General features: G+C 38.3%; 1 protein-coding gene across 4 annotated transcripts; it reads right to left on the bottom strand.

Annotated features, from left to right (window-relative positions):
- Positions 1-117: 117 nt before the first annotated feature.
- Positions 118-19,040, bottom strand: mlxip (MLX interacting protein). 4 transcript variants are annotated; one of them, XM_083912593.1, is made up of 17 exons: positions 18,487-19,040; positions 12,854-12,960; positions 12,243-12,322; positions 11,967-12,056; positions 11,803-11,844; positions 10,931-11,171; positions 10,342-10,422; positions 10,087-10,181; positions 8,548-9,022; positions 7,134-7,240; positions 6,902-7,013; positions 6,695-6,816; positions 5,904-6,008; positions 5,614-5,741; positions 5,400-5,523; positions 4,582-4,711; positions 118-3,412 (listed from the first exon to the last, which is right to left on the bottom strand). In XM_083912593.1, the coding sequence occupies exons 1-17, from the start codon at positions 18,813-18,815 to the stop codon at positions 3,285-3,287; spliced, it is 2,496 nt and encodes an 831-aa protein (XP_083768719.1). In that variant the 5' UTR covers positions 18,816-19,040; the 3' UTR covers positions 118-3,284. The 4 variants fall into 4 exon arrangements, with proteins under 4 accessions (XP_083768719.1, XP_083768720.1, XP_083768721.1 ...); XM_083912594.1 differs by having other exon boundaries at positions 10,931-11,102; XM_083912595.1 differs by lacking the exon at positions 11,967-12,056.
- Positions 19,041-20,974: the final 1,934 nt, after the last annotated feature.

The following is a 20,974-nucleotide window of genomic DNA, read 5'->3' as shown; positions in this document are numbered from 1 at the left end:
ATAACTAATAACTAATCTGATATTTATTCAAACCAAAGTGACATTAATTGAAAATAAATTAAGTCAAGCTTTTCATTTTTTGGTGCTTTTATTGTGTTTCACAATCATTAAGGCATTTTAAAAACGTGTTGCATTGGGAACCAAACAAAAAACAAACAGATGCAGCACATAGAAAACATCTTTACTTCTTAAAACAAATTAAATACAACACTAAATTTGGGAAGAACCAACATGAGCAGATACAATCTGCAAAGATACAGGCTACTGTACATCCTCATCAGGTACAAGACCCACTCACTGAAACTATAGTTGGAAACTCTACCTGGTATGACAAACATTTTAAAATCAGAGGATGACAGACAAAAAATAAATCAATAAAATGACCACACAAATGCCACGCTGCTGTGGAACATTGGGGCTTCTGTCATAAGTTAAATATTGCATCATATGTTGAATTTTGATGACTGCTTTTCTCGTCTTACTTCGACATTATTTCTATCTTGTAAAAAAGTAAAACCACCCATTTAAAGACATTCGCAATCCACAATAAAAACACACAAAAGTTGCACGATCATCAAATAAGAACTATCAGTGGTGCCATTTGCTACCATAAAACTCAGTAAACAGAGTTGTTCTGCAGAAAAAAAAAAGTACAAGCAAAACTTACAAAATTGACGTGTGCCTGAGGAGTGCAGAGGAAGGGCACTTTGTTTGACTTTAAGGCTGTACATCAGACATGCTGATCGGCACAGTGTCTAATTCTCAAGCAGTCAACAGAGAGCGCAGCCACAAAAAATATGAACTGAATGGACGGCTTAACTACACTTGGATGTGACTTTTTGTCTCTTTCTGTGTGCTGCGTCTTTTCACAGGGCAGACTGAATGATTTCTCCCGTCTGTCATTAAAGCTGGATTAACTTTATGTAAAACATTTTTTGCATTCGCTGAAACTGTATCTCTGTAACTCTATCCTGACAGCACAAGGAGACGGACGATCTGTGAAAAAGCCATATATCTCCACATCCACCTTCTGCTTCCCGTCTGCTTTTTCTGAAATATATTTCAATCTACCATTAAGCTGGAAAATGAGAGCGTTTGCCTGGCCAGTCGGCTTGGTTTTGGCTGGACTTGGTCACTGTACGTGGCTCTGATTGGTTGTCTGTTCGGGCAGGTCAGAGTCTATCAGATGCCATTAGGAGCAGAGAGGGAGCAGAAGGTGGAGGTAGAGCGACATTTCACGGATCGTCGGTCTTTTATTGCTGTCAGGATACAGTAACAGTTTCAGAAAATGTGGGAACAAAAAGTATTCTTCATAGGAAGTTACTTCAGCTCTAACAGACATTATAAATAAGTTTTACTATGAAACATCAGTAAATCAGACCATGTGATGTAACCTGCACCCTTACACAGACATGTTTACCTGCTGAGAAGGACGCTGACTCGAAATGTTTATAGCTGCATGGAGAATAATTACGTTGACCAGCCCTGAGTGACCAACAAAGAACAGGGAAGACCCCTACAACACTACTGTGCATTCAGCTTATATCTTATAACACTGTACATGTGAATATATATAATCTGCACTGCTATTTCAGTTTTGCTCCCTATGAGGGCTGTAAGTAATATTGCTCCATTATGCGGTGACCTGCCCAATAGAAACCCATGTATGTGACATACTGTGTTTAAAATGACTGCTTTCTTGTACAATTTGCAGTTGAATCGGGCAGAGCAAGCAAAGAATGAAGGAATATGTTCAGCATCGACAGAAAACCAAGAAACCACTATTTTTAACTGTCAAAATAAAACTCACCTGAGTAAATGAGGGATGGAAAGATAATAAAGCTTGTATGAAGTAAATGAATACTTCGCCCTCAAAATGACCAGTTATATATATCAGTTACTCATCCAGGGTTGACTTAAAGCTGCAGTAGGTAAGACAAAACAACAACAAAACGCCAGAATTTGAAGTAGAGTGAGACCTCTTCCTGGAGCTCACTCTCTCTCTGCTTTGAGCCTCCTGTCCCGGTTAGACTTTATAAAGCCTGAAAACAGAGCCAAGAGGAAGTGCAGCAGTCTAGTTTTCTCCCAGAACAGTTGAATTACAATATGATTAAATGTTATTGTAGATTTCTTTTGCCCAATATTGCCAAACAAAAACCCTGCCTACTCCAGGTATAATTTCATGAAGAAGACTTTGTTTTTGTTGCATGCCTCCATGTGGAACAGAAAAAAATAAAAACCACAGTGAAATCTTGATGTATTGCAGTAATAGGGGAACACATTGAACGTGAAACTATAACAAAAAATCTGTTTACAACACACAACTCGTGCAGTGTAAGTCTCATTTATCCAGTCATATGCTCATTACTCCCCAATTACTTGATCTTATCGCTAAAACCTTTTTACTATTTACAAAACTTTTGAATGAAGACAAAGAGAGAAAACGCACGTGTTTGGGAAGTACTGATCATCCGACTGGATAAGCGAGACTATGCTGCACCCGTTTGTAAACAGATGCTTCGATATTATTTTCTGTTAAATGTGAACATGTTTCTTTAAAGCATCAAGACTTTTCTTTTTTTCCAATTCTCTGTTAACCATGGAGGCAGGCTTCAAAAAAAGAGTTTTGTTCACGAATTCAAGGCAACACTCAGTGAGTAAGTGATATAAAATTATCATTTTGAGTGTAAAGTTTTCTTTTAAGCAACGACCATGTTTCAGGTGATCGTCTACATTCTGATGTAAAACCTTTCTGGGAAGTTCCAGTGCCTCCAAAAGACACAAACTATAGACTACTATAAAAAAATCCCACATTCAAAAAGCATCCTATCCATACACTTTATACAACTGAGAGAGAATACAAAATGAACAGTCACTCAGTATTTCCCTTTTTAAACACAATAGTGTGCTTTTACATTACAAAAGTCATTTCAATTTAAATAAAAAGCAAACTACCAGTACCACCTTTCAATAAAGTTTTGAAAAGATCTTGTAGTAGTAGTCATTCAAATGAAATATGATAAAACCCATTTGTACATAATTGTTACAAATGTAATGTCAAAGATAGGGCTCCCTTTGTACATCATTCCCAAGAATCACTGTACAACAGAACAAATGTATGACCGTCGTACATACAGAGTAAAAAAGTGTCATGACATTTGTTCTTTGGGGATGTCGTGCATCTGTAGAAGACGTGGTGACCTTGCTGATGGGCTATTAGGTAAACTAGTGATTTGCCATTTTGACGATAGTTGTTTAAAGGTTCATGTGGCTTTTGGGTCAGCTCACCTCCTCTGAGAGCAAGGATGTGTGTCTGTGCGTGTGACGGCCAGGATGGCTTCTTCAGGCAGCCGGGATGGATCAGTAAGAATGGACGTGGTTGTGCTCAGCTGGCGAAGGGTACTCAGCACCACTGAAAAAACAAAAAAAAACACTGACTGTAAAACACAGCATTTTGAGGCTAACTGTTGTATCGTTACAGAGTGATACACAGTAGCAGCTGATATCAGACAGAATTGTCAACGAGGTACAATGAGCGGATTCAAAAATACGGACCCAGGCGACAGTAGGTGTGTATACTTGAGTCACAATTTTTCCCAACTGATTTGCGATTTGGCAGCTCAATATCTCAACTATGACTGAACTATTTGTAATGCCTGGGTGGGAGGCAATGCTCTGGGTCTAGTGTAAAATTTTCTATTCAATGGTTTTCCAGGACAGTGTGGGGAGATGTGTCACCAGGACTTTTTCATGACTGCTGCATTAAACACTCCATAATGCATAAAAACCGTGTGTCATGCCATGGATAGTGACTCACTGACACTCATTTATTCACTTACAACCAATTATTTGAGCGAAGGACACCGAGACTTGTGTACAATTAAATTTGAAGGGGACAGCCCCTCTAGACATGGAGTAACTTTTAATGATAAAAATCTTTTGACATCAACTTACATTATGAGAGCCACAAAAGTGTAAAAATAAAACTATTGGAAAGTGTGATCATCGCAGCTTTTGCCCATGAGATAGAAGGTGGAATCACTTCACACATTATTAAAAAAATACTATTAAATTTCCTGTCACGTTGTGGTTGCCGGATAACTGCTTATAGTAAACAGAGATAGTGGCAGATAAGAAGTATTACACACAGGCATTACATACAGCGGATGTCTTGTATTTGCAGATGGAAGACCCACAACTACTGATCCTTTCTGTTGCAACTATAAGGACATTGTCCAAAGTTGCCCTGTCTCACATGTAGCACACAACACACTGTTGCGGAGTACACTGCGACCACGTAGCTGGTTCACAATTTGGTTATAAACAACCAAGTCCCTTGCTGTTCCTTAAATTTATCTGAAAACTTCTAGCCAGTTGGTTGACAACCTTGTGTAAATCAATTTTCTTCTTCACTCACGGAATATTGTTCTGTTCTGGTTGTAAAGCCTGTCTTCGGGTACTGTCTGTATCATTTCTGCCTTGTCACTCAGTGAGTGTTTGAAAGGAGGTGGGCTGGTCATGTACAGTAAATCTGTGTGTCTGTTTGATCTGGATGTGTACAAGAAAAAGTCCTTTACTTACTGGGTCTGAGCGCTGGAAGGGAGCAGTGACGGTCGAGCCATTGCAGTGTGGTCTGACACAGCTCTGTCCTGCTTGTAGTTGACACCAACTCGTTAAATGACTCAAAGAGAGGCTTGATAATGATGCTGAACTATAATGGGTGATAGTCAAGGATGATTTCTACCACAGAGTGAGACTAATGCAGTTCTGCCTGACCAACTGTGTGAGGCCCAGACTCTAACGTGCGCATCTGTAGCTTTTACCACTTCATGCTTCAAACGGTCAGTTGCTTAGCATAAAAAGTATGCAACTAACACGTTCAGAGATTGATTTGGGTTCATTGATTAAAAAAAAGTTTAGAAATAAAAGCAGTCATTAAATTGTAGTTTTTGCATTGTCTTGGTATAATGGATTCACTGCACACGGTATAAAGGTGTACAGCTCTGTCAAAGATAATTAGCGCACCAGAGAACAAATACCTGGCTACTGCAACAAAGCAATTCGCCTTCTAAAATACAGTGTGACTGGTTAAATTGTCACAGTGAATTTGTATTCATATATTTTAAACCCTGTCGGCACTGTGGCCACTGAAAAAGTTTAAAGAAGTTTTATATAAGAGGAATAAAAGCAGCTTGGTTTTCCTCAAGAGCGATAGCTATTTTAAGATTTTAAAATGTTTCAGTTGTGTAACATTTACTTTGTATTCTAAGTCTGCCATCACTGTGCCCGACACAGGATATAATCATTCTGTCATGTATCAGTCTGATATGAATCAAAGCCAAATGCTTACATCACACTCTGTTATTAATAAGCAGCAGTGCAACTTGACTGAAGGATACAATCCAGAACTTCCAGTCTTGAAGAGTGCGGTTTGTTACATATTCGTCGAACCTCTCTTGCATGTGGTTGAAGCGATTCCGCCTGACGGGCACGCCTGTCACAGGCAGCTGTTCTTGACAGGAGCTGTGGTTAAGCAGTGAGAAGAGACAGAAACTGTTCATTTAATGTGTCTTTGCAACTTTTGTATGCTGCATGTACAACGTTTTAACCTACTTAATGGAGGTGTTGAGCTCCTCTATTTCCTCTCGCAGTCTCTTGACCTCTTCCTGCATCTGCTGCCTCTCCTGTTGGAGCTTCCCAATGTGATCCACTGTCTTCTGCATTGTGACTGCATAGCTGATCTAAGTGCACAATGTTAATGAATATGGTAGTAAGGGAGGAAGTAAATTACATATTTAGGACTATACATGAAGCCAAAACCGTGCACAAATGTGGCCAAAAATAGTGAACTTCATGAATCTATTATGGATGTTTTATGCAGATACGGAGGCACACAGACTTACATTCAATTGTGACTTCAGAGTGGGAACCAAGTTGCAGAGTGTTTTAAAGCCGATGTTTATGTTCGATCTCCTCTTTTGCTCAGCAGATGTGTGTCCCCTCCGGCTCTGTCACAAAAAAGCAGTGGAGATATTACACAGAGGCTCACTGTGTCATGTTTTATCGAGGAAGAAATGACATGCTACTGATGTAACGAACAGGATTATACATTCGCCAAGGTATTTATGGCTTTCATTTTACACGCTTTGACGCAAAAGTGACATTTAATTATAATTCAAAATAATTTTAAAGCATTCCCCAAACCTGTGAGATGACAATATAACATTCCAATAATAATATTCATAATAAACATGTAGCGATCACACCAGCAAATCATTTACGTTGATTAGGGCTGTACCGAATAATTCAGCTTTGATAATAAAGTTTACATTTGAATTCTAAATCAACATGTGAATGATGTGCAGGTTGTTTTGTTTCTAAATTTGCATGCTTATTTATTCTATTTAAACCTGAAATTCCTGCACAGTTGCATATAAAGATTAGGCTACACTAATATTATTAGCATTATACTATTACTATTATTATTATAATTATATTGCAGTGGCTGTGGCTGTGACAAAGCAGCTGCTGCGTAAGTCAGTTTCTGACTTGTGTGATCCAAACATTTCTAACAACTCCAGAGCGTTGTAAAGTCTGAAAGCTAGAATTTGCCATCATAAAATCTAAACAAACATACAAAGCTTCATTCAAAAGCCTCAATAGATGCTTTGAATGTAAAAATGCAAACACAAACCTGATTTTGTTCATTCTTTATCAGAGTTATGCTGCTGCTGCTGCTGCTGATCAGTGACTGGGGACTAGGAATTTGATCTAACCCACATGGTGATCCTTGATGCGATCCTCGCTGACTGTCCCCTGGAAAGAAAAAACAGACAAACTTGTAACAAGTTGTGTTTTTGGAGTTATGATGAGCTTTTAGAGGAGTAGAGTGAAGTCTCACCGACACTAGAAGAGGCTTTCTGATTTTTGCGGCTGGAAGAATAAGACCTTCCTTTGGGGAGAATCGGCTGCGGAGACTTCTTTATCTTTGACACAACGTTATATCCAGGAGCCTGAGATACATGAAAAGAGAACAAATAGAGAAGAAACCAAGTTCACATTTATGATCTATGCACAAATGTATATGTTTTACGTTTTGTAAGAAAATGGCCCACTAATAGCTGAAAACATACCCCTCCGAGTGGAGAAGGAGTGATGACCACTCCAGTATTATGGACCACATCTGCTTTCAGAGGTGTTGGTGTCACAATTACAGCATTGGTATGACCTTGGAAAGGGGCTGAGAGGATCAACGTTGACAGTAAGTTGACAGTGTTAGTTTTATGTGCATTTATATGTGAACAACAATAAATGAGTTATGACTTTGACATATGGGTCTCCCTGGCCTTTTTCTTTAGTGATTTTCTCTATATTCAATTTTACAAAGATGGGCTGTTCAACAAAGCAAAGGGCACCCTTGTTCAAAAAGTCAGGGTGCAGATTATGGACTGTGACCAACTGTTTTAGATATTATTAGCTTTATATTAGCTTGATACTACATTAGAGCAAGCATATCAAGTATATTTATACTTTTTTTGTCCTAAAATCCTGAAAATGTTGAACTTTTGGAGATTCTTTGACTGAACAAATAAAAAATAAAAACATGGAGTTTGTTGTTTCTGATCATTTCCCTCAGATTATGCAACTACCAAAACGGTTGGAGTGGAAATCTGCCAGCAGATGTTTTCTTCTACAGTGACTTAGATGTACAAAAATGGTTGTAAACTATTTAAACTATATTGACTGAATAGGAAAGGCTTTAGTTGGCTTTAGCTTTAATCCATGTTATATTGCTGTACTACATCATGTAACTATATTGTGTATTGTACATTAAATGATTACAGTATTATACAACCACTATTACTACTATTACTACTACATTGCACCATACATCCGATACTTTATTATACACTGTTGCCCATAAAGTTGGAATAATTTTGTGTTCGGACACATTCTTCTTTTGATTTTATTTATATGTTGTTTAATTTTCACTGTAATATGTTTGGAAGAGATTGATCAACACATTTTTGAGAATATACACACTTAATCTAACAAGAATAAATTACATTGTCACAATCATTTCATGAGAAGAGGTCCAACATAATTTATTCCAACTTTATGGGCAACAGTGTATTTATTTGTTTCTATTTTGCTGTGATTAAGTATTGCTTAATCATAGTAAATATATATATCATTCCGGTGTACAGAGGTTACATATACTGTATAGTAGACCTGCTGCTATTAATCATACATGCCACTTTAACTTTATTAACTCAATTCCTTTTATACTTCTTCTCTCATACTAGTTATATATATATATATATATATATATATATATATACCTCCTATATTTTTTTATTTTTATATAATTAATTTATCTTAATGTCTCTGTTTATCTGTACTCATTTCTGTCTATGATTCCACTCTGGGAACAAATAAAGGCTTTTGTTATGTTAAAACTTCACTGACAGATCAAATGAATGTTGAATGCACGTTTTCTCCAAATAGAGGACCAATATCTTGATCGTGACATCAGAAACAACAGACCTGTGAGGATGAGGTGGTTATTGTTGGCACTGGGTGACTGAAAGGGGCGAGGCAGGGCAAAAGTCTGAGGGTGTTGGACAGGAGTGGTGGGTAAAGGGGCCAAAGGCTGGAGATGGGAAGGAGGAGCTGGAGGTTGATGTGTGGATATGGAGCTATACCCTGGGGCTTGGCTGAAGGTGGTTGCTGCATCGCTGGGTGTGACAGTAGAGGAGGCCGTGTGTGTAATTACAGACGGTGCTACAGTCTCATTCAGTGCTGAGGTATTGTCCAAGGGGGATGGGACCATGGCTGCTGCTGAGGCCATGTCCTGACCTGGAAGGCACTGCGCCAGAGGATCATGGGTTAAAGCCTGAGAGACTGAGGAAACTACTGCTGGATCACTGGGCGCCACCTGCCCAGGAAACAGATGCATGTAGTTTTGTATGGTATGTAGGATACTGTGGTTGCTTGTGAGCATGGAGGACAATAACGGGGCCTGCCAAGGGATGACAAAGGAGAAGGGAACAAACACATTTAGTCCTTTCTTCTAGTGCAATATGAAACAGAAGCGACGCAATTCTATGTAAGCTTTTGCATATACGTATATTAGCATTTACTACACTTTAAACCTTTTCTATGGTTCATTTATTTGTCAGCAAAGACAATGTGGATTCATTTGTCATTTAAATGTGCTAAATAAATAAGTTTGACTTGATTCAAATATCACTGAATAATTGATTTTTCTAGCTGCTCAATATTGATAATGCAGCTTAAATTTCCCAGCTTGCACTACTCTACTTTTCCAAATGGCACTTTTTAATGTTAGGGAGGGTAGAGACAAGAGTGTGACAGGATTTAGAACACATTTCTGTCAAACTAGCAGCATTTACATCGGTCTTTATATCCACCATATATTTCTAAGCCTATGTTTCAACTCGAGTACATAAAAGAGGTCATGCCACTGCTTTTTTTATTAAGCCCATTAAACTGAAGAATAGATATTAATATAATTTCACTTGTTCATAACCTATCCATAACCATGACCTTAACTTTACTAACATGCTGCCGAAATATGTCTTTGGTACGGCTCTCAGAAAGAGTTACTGTTGTCTTTTTGTACCTAAAAGTCAGACCAGGACCTATGACCAAGCTGCAGTTATGGACCCAAAAGAAAATATGGCTAAATGAATTACTTTTTGGAGAACTTCAAGGAGGACGACAACCGCATGATAAGAGAAGCAAAAATTATTAAGCCACATTTTGAGCATTTGATTCTCAATAGATTATAGATTACAGATTTAAAGTTAGGCAGTTTGAGGAGCGAGTCATGTATGAAAAGTGCTTTGGAAATAAAGTTTAGTAATATTATTTTGTTACACAGACTTCTTTTGTGTGACTACATTAGGAAGGAGTGATTGGAGAAGATGTGTTGGAAATCCCTTTAAATTAACGCCCGCCCCAAAACAAACAGTCTTGAATCTAGGAAAAAAAACACACTCCTTGAACAAACTCTCATGATGGTGGTGTGTGTTAGGGACTGTGCCTTGGGTTGGTGTTTACCTGTGACTGAGAGCTGCTGCTGGGTAGAGAGGTGACAGATGATGCAGTGGGGGAAACAGAGGGGAAGACGGGCTGACGGAGGCTGTGAAATAAGTCTGGAACAAGAGTCTCTATGTTAGCTAGGGGTTAGTAAAACCACGCTACTTTTGTGTTAGGCTAAAGTAGGCTGGAACATGTGCGCTTGATTCCTGTAAAGTGTGCATTATTAGTGTGTGTGCAGTACTACTGCAGCCATGGGTGGTGCCTCACTCTTACCTTGCAGTGGATCAAAGGAGTCCATGAAGTCGAGGTTGGGTTGTAAAGGGATGAGTCCTGGTTGGATCATGTCTGCGTTACCTGCATGAGCATGGAAGGTAAGATGAAAGTGGTCAAATCTTTAGCTATAAAGCAAGGAAGCTCTGTGTGTGTGTCCCGTTGTCTGTTCTGCACATATCTTGAGAAGTTTTATCTGCTTCACACTTGGGGGGGTGTATTGCTGGGTACCAAAGGACGTGCCCTGTTAAATTTGGTGCAATTTGGCCTTATGGTGGTGCTATAAAAACAAACTTTATGTGTTGGCCTGTAACCTTTGAACGACTGTAACTCTCAGAAACAAAAATTCCACAACTGCGTCTAGATTGATTTTAAGCCATTTTGAATTGTGTTTGAATTTGTCACTACCTCATCACCACATTTGGTACAGAACATCTGTGGACCAAGCTAGAAAAAGTAGCTTGCTATAGCTGGCCCTAAAATTTTCGGGGGGCACTGCACTAGTTAATCAAATCAATTATTAAATCGCTTATTGAGTGGGTAGAAAGATAATTAAAATTGATTTCATGTAAATAGACAATGATTTTCTTACCAATCTCCCTTGGATTAGGCCAGACCATGGGCTGGTGCGAGGCCAACGTAGAGAACAACGTGTCTGAAAACTCAGACATCAGGACATCCATGTCAAAGAGGGGGTCCATCTCCATAGGGGCAGGTGTGTCGTTAAGTCTACGAGGCCCACGGCGTGCAGCGGTCTCTTCATCCTGGTAAAAGGAGAGACGGAGCATGTCTGGAGAGACTTCCCCAAACAGCGAGTACTGCTCCTCTGGTCCCTTTGTGGGTTCAAAATGCAACCACCAAGCCAGTTAATGACACACAAGCATGCAGTGGTGAGTACAGCACACACGGGTACTAAACTAATAAACAACACTTCATGCACTAGTCTTAAAAAATACATCATGTAATCTATACAGCATATGGACATTTTTTTTTTCAATATGACTTTGTTTACATACAGGCTCAAACAAAGTCTTAAACATACATATTTTAACCATTTTAAAGGTTTGAAATCTGTCTGAATTCGAATATACCTGAAAGAAATCCTTGATTTTCAACAAAATCTAGTGTTTCAGCTACACAATGAGAGCAAATATCTGCTCTCAGAAAGAACCTATTGCAATTGCATTTATAGTTACAATTTATGTGATGATAAAAGCTTAGATCTTAATCATTGGTTAGCTGCCTCGAAAATGCTTCAAAAGTGCTTAAATTCTACTTTTATAAAGTCGTACAAACCCTGCATAGTCAAAGAAGATCAGTTAAAAAGTACATAATAATGTGAGCGTGACTGTGTTAGAACGGGTTAATTGCATTAATATTAACGTCTGAACAGATGCTGATAGCAATGTTCATGTTGGTACAAACAGCGCTTTGGTGGGTTGAGCATGATGCAGTTTTGCATACCTTAAGCAAGCTTGAGAGGTCATCATCCTTGTGCTTCTGTAACTATAAAAGAGATAAATATTAATGTTTCATGCCCAGTCAAACAAACAGGAAACATGAAATACTCAGTATCCCCCTGAACTGTTACAATGTACTTGTAAAAAAAAAAAAAGGAAAAAAAATACCCTTTTTTTAAAGTATGTTCTCCACTTGTGATATTCTCTAATGACAATTTCTATTCTTCTTTTCCAGCATTTCCCCTCTGTGGCACTGCCCTGCAGAAGAGAGAGGGCAATCGCAAATAAACCATAGTCCATAACAAACACAGCACAAAGAAAGGAAGTGGGAAAGGAAACATAAAACTCTGCCAGAGTGAAAATAAAATCTATCGATGACGAGAAACAGCACAGAGTCAGTATTGCTGTTGCGGCATCACATAATGATCACGTTTCTGTCTTTACCTCTGCAGGACGATGGAAGTCCATATTTCCATCCAGAGGAGTCGCAAAGTGACAAACAGGATTCTCCCTTTTCTCCACATCTGAAGTGATAGAAAAAAAATGTCAACGTCACCCTCAGCCGTTTTTCATAGTGGTCAATTACATCTGAACGTCTTACAACACAAGTTGCTTAAACTGGATGAAAATGAAACCACTTGACCCAGTTTGTGTTTATTTTTGTGACAAGAATGAGAGTTGCTATCAGTCACTGTCACAAAACTGCTCATGGCATGTAAACGAACCACTACTGTGGTAGCAAGTTGCAAAAACCGAAACAATATTTATCTTGAAATCCTAATAAGCAGAATCCAGTTCCATACTGTAATAGTTCATTATTTCACAGATACTGTTGGTGAGTACTGTTAAGTGTAGATCTGAATAAACATACACATGTGAACTGAGAGGAAAAACAAAGCCTTGTGACATCCTGGATCCTGAAAAGGGGCAATATGTGGCAAAATGCAGATCTATCAATATAAATAGTTCAGATTCTTGAACCAGATTTTGGTCCTGAAGTCTTCATGCATGCATTTTTAATAAAGAAATGTTACAATTAAACAGTACAGTCTTACACTGCATATACCAGGCTCTCCATATGGCGTTGTTGAGGCGAATCTTGTCTCTCCAAAGCAGTTTTAGACCTTTGAAGTTCTTCCATTTGGGAGACACTAGCTTACCACTGAAAAGACAAGAACATTAGCAGTGAAATAACTTTGAAACAAGTATGATGGTTTAACTTGTACAAGAACATCAATATCTCAACTGTCAAAGATCACAGTGCTCTCCTTTGTGTTATCAGCAGAAGAAGCCCTGATATTCTTTCTTATAGAAGATTAAAATACTATGGCACAAAACCATGACTGGGACTTTCAAACTTTGTTTTATCATGACTCTATTCTGATCAACTTGAGTAAGCTTACAAACCTGATGTTGACACTATTAAATAGGACTCCAGACCTTAATATCTAAAAGTGACGCTTGCACGCTGTAACACTGAGCCAGTGTCCACTTAGTAAAAAGGAGGGGAGCACCGTTTAAGTATAATGATGGACTCTTTGTGTCTTTTTTGAATGTGGCTCCTAATGCCTATAGACTAGGCTTTGTGTCCATTTTACAAAATAATATATCGCTTTTTAAGCCTTTATTATTTAGGACAGACAGGAAATGGGGTGAGAGAGAGAGGGGGGGAGACATGCAGCAAAGGGCCACAGGTCAGTGTCGAACACACAACCGCTCCCTCGAGGACCTTTACATGGGGCGACGGCTCTAACCACTGTTCCACCGGCCGCCCCTGAAGGTAAATTTGAAAATAAAACGGGACACAAAAAACGTACTCATTACAGACATAAATTATGATTTTCCTCTTGACACAGGAACAGAAAAAAAGCTAAACTCTACCCCGAGAGGCTGAGCGTCCAAGTCATTTAAAGAGAAATTTTAGATGAAAAAAGCTACAGGTCACCTTTACCAACACTGGCAGTGTACGGAACAGACTTCAAAAGATAAAGCAAGCAAACCAAACAAGGAGGAATTTGTCAAGGTCACGCTCGAGTTAGAATGAAAGTCACAAGTGTGATACGGAGACGAGGAGTCAAATAAACAGAGTGGAAACACGTGGGCGCTATGAAATGCACAACAAGGTGACATCGGAGCAGGTCATCAGTTTGCACGGTGAATGGCTACATTATGTCAAATTACAGCACAATGACAAACTGGAGCTGTGGACGGTCTATTAACAATTTAGTTCTCAGTCAAACAGGCAATAATACGTAACAAAGTTCAAACTCTGTGGACTCAAAGAACGCTGGTATGAACGTTAATGCTAGTGCGCTAAAGTTTGTTTCATTTTAACCGAACAGAAGAACAAAAATTGTAATAACTTATTTTTCTCATTTCCAATCTGCTTTGACTGGGAAGTTTAAAAAGGTTAGCTCACAGTTGCCCTCTTTCCTTCCTTCCTTTCCTGTTAAAGTCTGTCGTTCCTGTCCAGTCTTTGCCCGTCGTCATTTGTGTGCTTATGTCCTCAAGTCCTTTGGAAAAGAAAAGGCTGTTTCCATAAGTAGGTCCTGTTTGTAGTCAAATTTGGTGAATGAGTAGAAAACAGGCAGTATTATGGGGGGAAACTTTGCAGATCCATCAACGTCATTGTTGTGAGGAAGTTGTAATAGTTTTGACTTTTCAATTGAATCTTAGTCAGTTTTCAGAGTGCATTTGCTAGTTTTAGTTTAGTTTCAGTTTTTCAGAAAGGTTTAGTTTTACAGTAGCTTAGTTTGTTTCTGTTAGGGCCAGGTATCCGCCTGTTAAGTTGTGACTTAACGCCCGATTTTCAGGTACGCGCTGGTCTAAACCTCGTATTTCTATAACGGGGCAGTGCTGTGTCCCCTGTTGTCTGAACAGATAAAAAAAAAAAAAGTAATTTAATTTTACAGCTTTCCCCATGAAAAGTTGTCTCACCGTAGAAAGAAGTATTCGTAATTGTTCACAGATTCAGCCGTTGTCTGTTTTGTTTGACGGAAATGGAAATTGGTAATGGTTTTACATCTTAACAGCCCAATAATGTCTCAGAAATATGTAGCTACATATAAAATAAATGGTTGGAGAACTGTATAGGGCCTTAATGATTTATGTTTAATGTTCTTGCTACTTTAGTGTCCGATGTGAAGAAATTGCAGCACAGCTCAGTCTTTTCAAGAGTCTGTTTAATTTCTGTGGTTCAATGTCACGAGAGTTGACGAATATTCATGCCGTCTCCTTCTCTCGCTAGTGAAATATTATAGCTAAACAACTATGACTGGAATTAATTTATGTCCATTTTTCTTAGTTTTTTTTAACAAGGTAATACTATTTTAGTTTGGTTTGATATTGATTTAGTTTGGTTTTTGTTTTTATTTAGAATGAGAAAACCATTTTCACAGCGTATTTTGAGTTTCCTACAGTAACTGTGGGTGTGAGTAAAGGCTCTCTCGTTTACATAAATACTTATCATGTATGGTTTCAGATGAATGACAACAGCAGAACAGTCACTGGTAGTAGTGCTTTCCTGGTCTAAAAATAGTATTCTAGATGAATCCAAGTTGGTGCCATTTGCAAAGTCGAGGGAATCCTCTGAGCAGCTGGCTCTGCACCAACGCTACAGTAAACAGAGAACCATGGTAACGCTTTCTTTATAACTCACCTCTGAATATGTTGTTAACAGCAACTGCATTTAAACCCAACTTTAATTTGCACCTTTTAGTTTGAATTGTAAGCATATAAACTTTGTTTTTGGCTTTTCAGGACACTCGGCTGCATTATGAATTACATAGTAGAGACTAAACTATAAATACAAAATTCACCTAACTGATAAGTGAAATAGTGGTTTTCACCCGGGGGGGTTAATAATGTAAAAAAAGAAGCTGTGCCTGCCAGTGTGTCAGCAGCACAATCAAAACAAAACGATATTTATTCGGTCATGACAAGAGGAAGGATGTCAAATCTTCTGTTAGATAAGATTGAAGACTTGCACAGCCCGTGGAAACTTTTGGCAACGCATGCTAAAGCTCTCCTGGATGGCAGTTAGTTTCTTGCTGAAAGATTACAGTTGTCTCTAATAGCAAACCGAAATCCTTCCACCAATGAGAGTGTGATCAGACCCTGTCCTCAGTGCTCATAATGTCATGATGTAATGAGAATTACACACTAAACCAGTGGTGGTGCGCAGTTACACGTACGTTTATTCAAGTACTGGACTGTATAAGTACAAATATGAGGTACTTTAGTTGAGAAATTCCATGTTATGCTACTTTATACTTATAATCTGCTTTATTTCAAAGGGAAACATTATACTTTTACACTACATGTATTTAAAAAACACATGGATTAAACCAGTGATTTCCAATCTTTATGGCTCTTTTCATCCTTCAGATGTCTGCGTGTTAGCATTTCCTCTCTAAACTTCTCAGATGGCTTCATTCAAATAACAGTTGGGGCACAAAGACGTAAAACGATCCAAAAGGAAATATGAAACTACATTTTTGTGGCAGAGCTCTTTTTTTGCGTACCACATTAATCATCTTGTGACTCCCCCGGATTTATCTTGTGACCTTTAGGAGGGAGTCCTACCCCTTTGTCGGTGACAACTGGACATTGTGCATATGTTTAAACAGGCTCAACCATACAACAATCTGATAATGTCATACATACTATTACATTAACAATAAGTTATATTATTATTATTATATTATATAATGCTCATATTATGTATTTCAGTTTTAATGCACCACTTTTAAATATGTACATATCTGTTACTGATGTTACTACATGCTGTACAGAGTATTTAGATATATAAACATGCACATACTGTACATAACTAATCGTCCAGTCCATGATTAAATAAATTCAGCATTTATTTATTTGCAATACTTGTATTGTTTACGACTTACAAAGCACTTCACTTGTATATACTATTTATTTTTATTGTTGGCCATTGGTCTTTATCTTTAACAATATAAAATATTTTTCCGCCTATAGTTTGACATACTTGAGTACATATAGAAGTACAGTTCTGTCTCTTCTCCCATGTATTTGTTCAGCTTTGTTGTCCTCCTTTTTAGCTGTAGGTCTGTTTCTGCTTTTTAGTTTATTGAGAGCAATGTAAGACCTCCTTGTGTCGTTCACACGTACTTGGCCAATAAATGTGATTCTGATATTAGTCTTGTTTTTATCTGCAAACTTTGATTGCTGGCATTTTAAAGCTGTAGTCGGCAAGTCTAGCAGATCGAGTTGACTCCTCAAATTCCTAATGTTTACAACTCTCACACCCCTCCCCCTCTAATACTGAGCTTCTCCGCGCTCTCCAATCGAGATCTCGTCAGGGCGCGTGCACTGTGTATTTAAAAAAGCCGCCAGGACTTCTGTACGGTTGTGATGTGATGTCTCTTTCTCTCTCCTTTTCTTCCCCATCCGGTCAAGACAGATGGCCGTCCTGCATAGAGCTGGGTCTATTTGAAGTTTCTATTCCTGTTAAAGGGAAGGTTTTCGTTGCCACTGTGTGCACAAGATTGATACTCATGGGGGAATTGTTGGGTCTATGTAAACCATAAATAATTCATAGTGTGGGCCTCTGTTAGTCTCGTGAGACCGTCCTGATCTTGCGAGCTCCATTGTATTTTACTCGCAGTTCAGTCTAGTAACATGAGTAAGTAATTTGCAGAAGGTTACCCCAAAGCGACTGAACCAATCAGTGTTGGTTTTGAGGCGTCTTGAAGTGTGACGCAAAGAGAAGCGACTGTTCAGTGTAAACAACATGGCGGGTTCTGCGGATGAGATGAGCGCAGCTATCAAGCAGCCGCTCACTAGCGCTTTTTTACTCTTGGACCCTTGTGTTGGAACATGGACCAGGCACCGGAATTGTGCCTTTTATCCGTAAATTCAAGTTACACAAACGGCAAAATATCCTTTGCTTACTTTGCCTCGACGATCTGTTAGTACGTCATAGTTTCTTTGATCTGGCCTGTCTATCACCAACATAGGTGGGGATAGACAGATGATTGATCCAATCAGCAACCAAAAGATCTCCAGCTGAGAGTTCCCAGATGGATATAAAGCAAATGCGAATCATGCGAATCAATCCATCTGGCGGAGTCAGGTTAGGGTTCACCTACTCCATATGTAAAGTGTCCTGAGATAACTTTTGTTATGAATATATAGATTTATATATATATTTATACATAAAGTGTTGGTCTGTGTAGAAAGTGTGGATACAGTTACAGCAATTTCCCGGCTGCAATGACAGTACAGAGACACAGAGAGCGCAGATGCTGAAGACCTGGAAAAGCTGACCAATCAGAGCAGACTGGGCTTTTTCAGGAGGTGTTCTTAAAGACACAGGAGCGTTTCAGACAGAGAATGAATACAGGTATATTCAGGCACACGTTATTAGGGAAAATAACCTGTTTTGACAATTAAAGCACGTAAACACGCCCTAGTAGAAACTCAAAATGCAAGTATGAACCTGTTAATTAGCATAATATGTGGCCTTTTTAAAGTAAAGGGTCTGAGAGTACTTCCTCTACCACAAGTCACGAGAGGTCAGGCAGGAAGTTACAGGAAGAGGAGACTCGTGACTGCAATTTCATGGCAGTTTGTCCCACCACGCCTGACTTTTCTGATCTGCACAGGATTCAAGGGGCGCTGCAGTGAAAATGCATGTGTTATAACAACGTACCTGTACGCCAGAGTCATGCACTCAAAGAGCTTTGTCAGTGACGCGTCTATGGAGATGTGCGACGTGCTCGCTTTGCCGAAGTGGTAAGTCTGACAGGTCTGTTTGTTGACAGTGTCGAAGTCGTAGCCTTTCTTCGGAGGGTGCTCGCTGTGGGGCGAGGACACCATGAAGTGTCCGCTGTGGATGATCTGAGACTCCAGCCCGTCGGACCTCCTCAGCCCCAGCAGGTGAGTCTCCTCCGCGTCAGAGTCGTCGTCCTGCTCCTGCTTCACGGTCACCGGCGGGTGACGGTATGTCTGCCGTGAAAACATCTCTCTAGTAGTGGACATGTCAGCGGCAACTCGCCAGACAAATAGCTAACGTTAGCCAGCAAGCTAGGACAATCAAAGTCTGTCTTTCATGAGGCTGGAGGAGTTAAAGTCTGTCAACCACGCGCCGTGGAGCGCGAGTCCTCGTTTCACTCATTGTTAAAGCTCGCTGCTGGTCATAATAAAGTCAAAAGTTAACTTGTTGTTGTCTTGTTAGAAAGTTGACGTAGCTGGGAGCGACCAGCTGACAAAAAAACAGCGTCCAGGCTCCTCTGCGCGGAGCAGGAAGTTCCTGTGTAAGAGCGTCTCTGATTGGTCGGAGTCAGCGCCCCGCCCACCGAGGAGCTCAAAATAACCGTTTATTTTAATGGGAAAGAAATTAATTTACAATATCATGGCGCAGAAAACATGACAATAACTCCTTAACATTCACACAAGGCACACTGGATAAGGAGGGTGACTTAAAATAACTTAAATTGTATACCAACAAAAAAAAAGAACAAATGAAAGCGAAAAGAAAAAAATAAGTTAAAATAAATAAATCAATCAATAATAATATTATGTAACAAATAAGCGCAAATAGAAAAAATGATAAGTGAAAATAAATCAGTAAATCAATAATAATATATGTGACAAATGAGCGTGAATAGAAAAAATAATAATTGAAAATAAATAAATAATAATAATATAGAACAAATGAAAGCTGATGGGAAAAATAATAAGTGAAAATAAATAAATAAATAATAATAATATGTAACAAATGAAAGCTGATTGGAAAAATAATAAGTGAAAATAAACAAATAATAATAATATGTAACAAATGAAAGCAAATAAAAAAGTGAAAATAAATCAATAATATTATGTACCAAATGAGCGTGAATAGAAAAAATAATAAGTGAAAATAAATAAATAATAATAATATATAACAAATGAAAGCTGATGGGAAAAATAATAAGTGAAAATAAATAAATAATAATAATATATAACAAATGAAAGCTGATGGGAAAAATAATAAGTGAAAATAAATAAATAATAATAATTTGTAACAAATGAAAGCAAATAAAAAAGTGAAAATAAATCAATAATAATATTATGTACCAAATGAGTGTGAATAGAAAAATAATAAGTGAAAATAAATAAATAATATTAATAAGTAACAAATGAAAGCAAATGGGAAAAAAAATTATAAATGAAAATAAATAATATATAGTGAATGTAAATTATTTTGTAGTTGTAGGGGTCCTCAAATACCTTTTTTCCTTATAAGCACAGAGAGATCTTGCATGTTTCCCTTTCGTTAGTTTAATTCAAAATAACCTGAAGCAACATGTTGCAGATCAGAGCAGATCATGAAAACAATCGCAGGATAAATGTGTCAAAATGATCTCAGCCATATGTTTGAGTGAAGCAAAGTAGTTCTCACAGAGAAGATCACATAAAATAGAGTGATTTGGTTGAAGCGATAGTTCAGAAATGCAGTATTTATTGGGGGCATTTGACTGTTTTCCCACAGTCTCAGACTTTGAAACCCCTGAGTACTTAAGCTCTATCTGTGAAAAAGGTTTCAATTACTCTTTTTTTTTAAATTGATCTTTTTTTTAAAACTTAAAGTCACTGTACTTGATATTCAGAACATTAATGTAGCAGCAAACAAATATTTCCTATGTAAAGATATAATGAAGAAATGGCATGCTGAGTAGAGAATGAGGTCACTTTCCTTCTGTGTGTGTGTTGTAATCTGAGCTTCTCTGTGCACGCCATGTTTCAGTATACGTCTAAATACTAAAAAAAAGTGGGTTGGTATTGTCTCCACACAGATCTCATCCCAATACCTGAAATACCAATATTTGTTCACGGCCACATGCATGTACAAGCGACTGCTATGACAAGAAACAACAGAGGAGCTCTGATTACAACACACACACACACACACACACACACAGTGACTTCATTCTCTGCTCAGGACGCCATTACTCCACTAGATCTTCACATAGAAAATAGTTTTTTGCTTCTACATTAATGTTCTGAATACCTAGCATGGTGCCTTTACAGTGGTAATCTTGAAGATTTTCATTTCAATAAAGATCTGTTAAACCTGGGGTAGGGAGTTGGTTTTTAGTGATGTTGGGCAAAATCCATAATCATCTTTCATCATATTGTAATTCAAGTGTAGAGAAAAA

This window comes from Echiichthys vipera (genome assembly GCF_963691815.1).
Source record: "Echiichthys vipera genome assembly, chromosome: 4".
NCBI lineage: Eukaryota > Metazoa > Chordata > Actinopteri > Perciformes > Trachinidae > Echiichthys > Echiichthys vipera.
The sequence above is the reverse complement of the archived record's forward strand: the minus strand, read 5'-3'. Positions and strand labels throughout refer to the sequence as shown.